The 7,645-nt window shown below is 46.3% G+C and overlaps 1 protein-coding gene across 6 annotated transcripts in view; it reads right to left on the bottom strand.

Annotated features, from left to right (window-relative positions):
* Positions 1-346: 346 nt before the first annotated feature.
* The window catches only part of LOC101172706 (plasma membrane calcium-transporting ATPase 2), a 90,455-nt gene continuing 83,156 nt past the window's right edge, over positions 347-7,645 (bottom strand). For all 6 annotated transcript variants that reach the window (XM_023954795.2, XM_023954793.2, XM_023954796.2 and 3 more), the window contains one exon: positions 347-4,818. In XM_023954795.2, the coding sequence (XP_023810563.1) occupies positions 4,814-4,818 (5 nt within the window). In that variant the 3' untranslated portion in view covers positions 347-4,813. The remainder of the gene's footprint in view (positions 4,819-7,645) is intronic.

Raw genomic sequence — 7,645 nt, 5'->3', positions numbered from 1 at the left:
GTTCCACGGGTCAAAGGTGAGACGAAAGAAAAGCAGGTGTACTCAGTTTCTGGCATGAGGAGGCCATGTCTGAGAGAACAGGAGCAACATGACCTTTTTGAGGTCGATGCTGAACTCAGATGGGAAGAACGGGCCCTGACCCGGGGAGCAAAGACCCCCCCCCAGGGGACCAACCCGCGATCGAAGACCCAAATAACAACAAAACTAAGAATAGGAATGACCGTCGACACAATCCAAAATAAAAAGGTCACATGATAGAGAAATAAAAAGGTCAACAAACACTTTCAACAAGTCTGAAGAAACTCTGAAAACCATCCACACATGCAAAGAATCACAAACAAATCGGTTCAAATTCAAATGGCTTTATTGTATGTATATAGATTTGTATATATTTATATATAATATATATTTATATATACTTATGAAACAACTTTTACTCGGTTGCTTGATTATCATCTTTTGTTCAGCTTAAGTTCAAACAACATGACACTAAGACCAGGGCATTCCACACATCATATCTTACAAAAGAGTAAAGAAAACACTGAGTGTGTGTGTGTGTGTGTGTGCCGATCTCACACACACACACACACACATCAGCGTACAGGTGTGGTGGTTCTGTCTGTACAGAGGGTCTGAAACCCACAAAAAGACGAGCAGACGAGTGTGAGGGAGAGGAAGAGAGCCAGATGAAGGTTTTACGGAACAGAAGGCTTCTATTGCATAGATTGAAGCAAAAAGAGAACAATGGGAGGAGACTGACTGAGGAGAAGGTGGCGCACACACTGAGGAAACACACACACACACACACAGACAGGTAAAGCTCAGGGAGCGGCAGACGCCTTCATTTCGCTCAGTTCTGGCCTGATTGTGCTGCCACAGAGAGACGGGGCGGGACATTTCTCCGCTTTAGAACCACCTCAAACTCAAACCCAGATCCAAAGCCCAAAAGAATATAGAAGAGCGGAGTGAAAGAAGACTTTTACTCTGAAAGGACCTTTTCCACTGAACAGTGCAGTTTCTGAACTTTTACTCTGAAAGGACTTTTTCCACTGAACAGTGCAGGTTTCTGAACTTTTACTCTGAAAGGACTTTTTCCACTGAACAGTGTATGTTTCTGAACTTTTACTCTGAAAGGACCTTTTCCACTGAACAGTGCAGTTTCTGAACTTTTACTCTGAAAGGACTTTTTCCACTGAACAGTGCAGGTTTCTGAACTTTTACTCTGAAAGGACGTTTGCACTGGTTCCAGTGTCTGAGGTTCTGCTCTGGTGAAGAGGAGGTTCTGGGGTTCAGTGGTTTGAAACTTTCCAGTTCAAAGGTCAAAGATCTGCTCGCCTGTGCTGTTTCTCCATGTTGGATCCTAATTGAAGTTATTCGGACCTGTTTTTTTCAGACGCTGCTCAGATGATCAGATTATTAAAGCTCAAGATTCTTTCCATTTATTTAGGAACATTTACAAGACAAAAAGGAACTGAGTCAAACTTCCTGTTTGAGTGTTTACAGCTCAGATTCAGAGGTTTTTAGACAGAGGATCCTTTCAGGTATTTATAAACCAAGTTACAGTTTTGAAAATGGGGGGTGGTCTGCCAGACTCCTCCCACTTCACACACAAGAGACTGATGAGTTCAGGGACAGTCTGTAGATCCCAGAAGTATGAGGGGGAAGTCTGGATGAATGAAATGATGGAAACAGAAGGAGGAGGTCTTTGCTTTCACCTCCTCCTCCTCCTCTAACAGGCTGGGTTTCCTCAGTGTGCTTCACCTCACAGTGACAGAGCGGGATGCCGTGTTTGGAGTTCATCTGCTCCACGTTTGGGATGTTTCATTCCGTAATAAAACATGCAGAACACAGAACATTGAACAAGTACACTGAACAGTTATTTTTACCCAAATGCAGTTGGTTTTTTCCTCTTTTCTACATAGTGGCTTTAGGCTACACAGAACACGACGGAACCAATCGCACCAGGTTGGACATATTGCTTTAAACCACCAAATTCTGTATATATGTCATGCATGCCACAGAGATATGTTAATACAAAAAGAACACCAACGCCTATAACTGTGTTTCGGAATAAATACAGAAACTTTCTGTCTTTTTTGCAAAGAATTTGACCGGAACTGGAAATGTCCTTCGATCTGACTTCTGTGTCCGCGCTTCACGTTTACATGCCGATGACTTCCACGTTCCATATTCCACTTCCTGCGAATCTTTTTTCTCATCTGTGGATCAGAATTCCGTCACGATGGCAGACAGGAAGCTGCTGACGTGGACGGGAGGCGAGCTCCTCCTTCACGCCGCGGCCAAGCGGCTCCACAGGCCTTCCAGAGAGGGAGGGCCAGCCTTGACCGGGGAGGGGGCAGCTCATGTCACAGCGGCGGGGTGATGGCGCCCCCTCCCGTTTCCGACACACAGCAGCTAAAGCGTCCAGTGTGAGGCCAGAACCGGCCTGGGCCCGGGTGTGCTGCTGGTGGCTGTGTGGTGACAGCTCTGTCCCCCCCGTTGTGGGCAGTGATGAGGTTTTGTCCGGACTTCAGGAACAAACACGGAGTCAGATGGAAACGTGGACCTTAATGCTGAGTCCCGGACCCCCGTCCCTGACAGGTCAGGGTCTGTCGGGGACTACAACTTTGGCCTTCAGGACTGACCTGAGCCCAGTTGGAGTTTGGAAAATCTTAAATTTCGACTCTGAAGTACTGTACTGAGAGGAGGCCAGGCCGGGCAGCAGAACACAGTTGTCACTTCAGACAGCCACCAACACGAAAACGGTCCTCTTTGATGGGGAGTTTTGTGGAGGCGGGGCCTAAAGAGACAGTACGCCAGAGATCTGGGTGGGAGGGAAAGGAAACGCTGTTTCTGCGATCGAGACGACGACGGACGTGGCATGAGGAGCGGGAGCTGCAGAAACCGTGGCCTTCAGCCGGTACAAACATACGCATACATCTCTAAAATATTAAAAAGTACTTAATATAAAAATACAGAAGAATTGTAAAAAATGAGTAAAACATTGAGTTTATATGCAAACCATGCAGGAGAGAATCCCGGTTACACAGGAAAGAAAGGGATGACGGAGGGAAGCTGTCGGATCCGGAGGACTGCCGCTGACTTGCTCTTCGTGTAAACATTGAGAGGTCCCTTGAACCCGTGTCGGCAGTGAAGACTTTCTCCTCGCTTTTTGGTCGCGTTTTGAAGTAAAGGGTTGCGGTGGGTGGGTGTGGGGGTGGGGTGGGTGAACCTCACCAACAATGACAGAAAACAACACTCTAGAAAATATGGCTCTGAGTACATAGAAAAGGCTCATCAGAGGAGAAAGTAACCTGGTGATGAGGAAGCTGGAAATATGGCAGTAGTAGCAGGTGACTTCAGAGAGGAGTTCACAGAAAGGTTGATGGCCGCTCGTCAGACCAGCCACCGCCCCCGCCTCCGAAGATTCCTTCATTTATGACCGGGGAGCTCGGACTGCCCCAGACGCCTCAGACGTCTGACAAACTAAACCATCAGCCCTGCTTACTAAGTTTTTTACTCAGACACAGGCAGACGGTCCAGTCCCTGATCCAAGCTGCACTCACTTCCTGTCTGCTGAACTGGACTTCCTGCTGCTGTCAGCTCTGTCGTTTACACCGAATGTCAACGTAGGTTTTGGGGGAAGAGGAACCCACTCCAGTCCCCGCAGTGGGAGGACGAGGACATGTAGAGGAGGTCTTCTCCAGCCTGACTAGGTTCAGTTCCAGGGAATGTGCGTCCACATCAAGCAAGACAGCAAGATCCCAGACCTACCATGAGGGGGGGGGGGACAGCCAGGCTGGATTTGGTCCTCTTGGGGACAGGAAGTTCCATTCTCCAGACAGGAAGTTGTCACAGCTGAGTGGACCCTGCTGCACACTAACAAGGACAGTTGCAGGAACATCATGCCACTCAACACAAACCAAAGAAGACATGCATCCCTTCCAGGCAGGGGAGGGGGACCTCAGCCACAGTCCTGTCTCCTGTGAGGGGGGGGGGGGGGGCGCTGAGGCTTAGTGGCAGGAAAGGCCAGACCCCCCCTGAGCCACCATGTTTGGTCATTTGGACAGTAAACTTTCAATCCTTTCTACTTGCAACACAGCAACAGAAAAAAAGAAAAGCTCTAAAGACTTTAAGGGAAGAAGATTTTTTACCAGTTGGACCTTGGAAAGCTGTAGTGTGATGAACAACCACATTCTGAGAAGTCAACCACCAATGAACATTCATGGAGGCTAGAAAGTTCAGCATCTACAAAAGAGGAGCTTACAGTCGGCTGGAACTAAACCGGTTCAGAGCGGGATGAAGGCGCAGAAGCGTATTTACACGGGAACAGCTGCTCTGAAAGGGTTTGGAGCCGTTTCTGACGACAGGAAGTGAACACAAAAGGTGCTGCTGCAGGTCACGTAACGTGACAGACAGGAGTTGGCTAGTGTTGGTAGGGGGGCGACGCATGAGTCTCAGGTGTGGGGGGGGTTAGTCAGTATGAACAGCAGGAGGTGGGGGAACATCAGGGATGGGGGGTTATGGCGGGGAGCAGGATGGAGAGGAGTTGTGACGTCACTTGGAGGTGAGTACGTCTAGTTGGAGGGGCGAGGACTGAAGATCTGCTGCAGGTAAGGGGGCAGAGTTGGAGGATGGATCCCCTCCCCCCACGGCCCCAGGCGGGGAGTCATGGAGGAAATCGATCTCTTCTGTCTCCTCAATGGAGTTCTCCTTTTCAGGCTGATGCACAAACTCAGAAAGAACCATAAAGTCATGGATGGAGCTGCGGATGAGGGGACTCTCCAGGGGGCTCCGGAACGCGTTCACCACCTTAATCTACAGGAAGAAGAGAAGAGAGCGTCAGACGGAGAGCAGCGGCAAACCGGCAGCTCTGACTGTGACCGCCACACGTCAGGGGAGGGGCGGAGGGGGAAACCAGGTTACACGGAAACATGCTAAAAACACACAACCCAATGACAACAACCATACAGCACTGAAACACACAACCCAATGACAACAGCCATACAACACAGAAACACACAACCCAATGACAACAGCCATACAATACTGAAATACACAACCCAATGACAACAGCCATACAACACAGAAACACACAACCCAATGACAACAGCCATACAATACTGAAATACACAACCCAATGACAACAGCCATACAACACAGAAACACACAACCCAATGACAACAGCCATACAATACTGAAATACACAACCCAATGACAACAGCCATACAACACAGAAACACACAACCCAATGACAACAGCCATACAACACAGAAACACACAACCCAATGACAACAGCCATACAATACTGAAATACACAACCCAATGACAACAGCCATACAACACAGAAACACACAACCAAATGACAACAGCCATACAACACCAACACAGACAACCCAATGACAACAGCCATACAACACAAAAACACACAACCCAATGACAACAACCATACAACACAGAAACACACAACCCAATGACAACAACCATACAACACCAACACAGACAACCCAATGACAACAGCCATACAACACAAAAACACACAACCCAATGACAACAACCATACAACACAGAAACACACAACCCAATGACAACAGCCAAAAACAATACTGAAATACACAACCCAATGACAACAGCCATACAACACAGAAACACACAACCCAATGACAACAGCCATAGAACACAGAAACACACAACTCAATGACAACAGCCATACAACACTGCAACAGACAACACAAAGACAACAACCATACAACACTGAAACAAACAACCCAATGACAACAGCCATACAACACAAAAACACACAACCCAATGACAACAGCCATACAATACTGAAATACACAACCCAATGACAACAGCCATACAACACAGAAACACACAACCCAATGACAACAGCCATACAACACAGAAACACACAACCCAATGACAACAGCCATACAACACAGAAACACACAACCCAATGACAACAGCCATACAACACAGAAACACACAACCCAATGACAACAGCCATACAATACTGAAATACACAACCCAATGACAACAGCCATACAACACAGAAACACACAACCAAATGACAACAGCCATACAATACTGAAACACACAACCCAATGACAACAACCATACAACACCAACACAGACAACCCAATGACAACAGCCATACAACACAAAAACACACAACCCAATGACAACAACCATACAACACAGAAACACACAACCCAATGACAACAACCATACAACACCAACACAGACAACCCAATGACAACAGCCATACAACACAAAAACACACAACCCAATGACAACAACCATACAACACAGAAACACACAACCCAATGACAACAGCCAAAAACAATACTGAAATACACAACCCAATGACAACAGCCATACAACACAGAAACACACAACCCAATGACAACAGCCATAGAACACAGAAACACACAACTCAATGACAACAGCCATACAACACTGCAACAGACAACACAAAGACAACAACCATACAACACTGAAACAAACAACCCAATGACAACAGCCATACAACACAAAAACACACAACCCAATGACAACAGCCATACAATACTGAAATACACAACCCAATGACAACAGCCATACAACACAGAAACACACAACCCAATGACAACAGCCATACAACACAGAAACACACAACCCAATGACAACAACCATACAACACCAACACAGACAACCCAATGACAACAGCCATACAACACAAAAACACACAACCCAATGACAACAACCATACAACACAGAAACACACAACCCAATGACAACAGCCAAAAACAATACTGAAATACACAACCCAATGACAACAGCCATACAAGACAGAAACACACAACCCAATGACAACAGCCATAGAACACAGAAACACACAACCCAATGACAACAACCATACAACACCAACACAGACAACCCAATGACAACAGCCATACAACACAGAAACACACAACCCAATGACAACAACCATACAACACAGAAACACACAACCCAATGACAACAACCATACAACACCAACACAGACAACCCAATGACAACAGCCATACAACACAAAAACACACAACCCAATGACAACAACCATACAACACAGAAACACACAACCCAATGACAACAGCCAAAAACAATACTGAAATACACAACCCAATGACAACAGCCATACAACACAGAAACACACAACCCAATGACAACAGCCATAGAACACAGAAATACACAACCCAATGACAACAGCCATACAACACAAAAACACACAACCCAATGACAACAGCCATACAATACTGAAAAACACAACCCAATGACAACAGCCATACAACACAGAAACACACAACCCAATGACAACAGCCATACAATACTGAAACACACAACCCAATGACAACAACCATACAACACCAACACAGACAACCCAATGACAACAGCCATACAACACAAAAACACACAACCCAATGACAACAACCATACAACACAGAAACACACAACCCAATGACAACAGCCAAAAACAATACTGAAATACACAACCCAATGACAACAGCCATACAACACAGAAACACACAACCCAATGACAACAGCCATAAAACACAGAAACACACAACCCAATGACAACAGCCATACAACACTGCAACAGACAACACAAAGACAACAACCATAC

The sequence above is a fragment of the Oryzias latipes genome, chromosome 5, assembly GCF_053564925.1.
Source record: "Oryzias latipes strain Hd-rR chromosome 5, Olatipes_Hd-rR_3.1".
Taxonomy (NCBI): domain Eukaryota; kingdom Metazoa; phylum Chordata; class Actinopteri; order Beloniformes; family Adrianichthyidae; genus Oryzias; species Oryzias latipes.
This window is presented reverse-complemented; position numbering and strand designations above follow the sequence as displayed.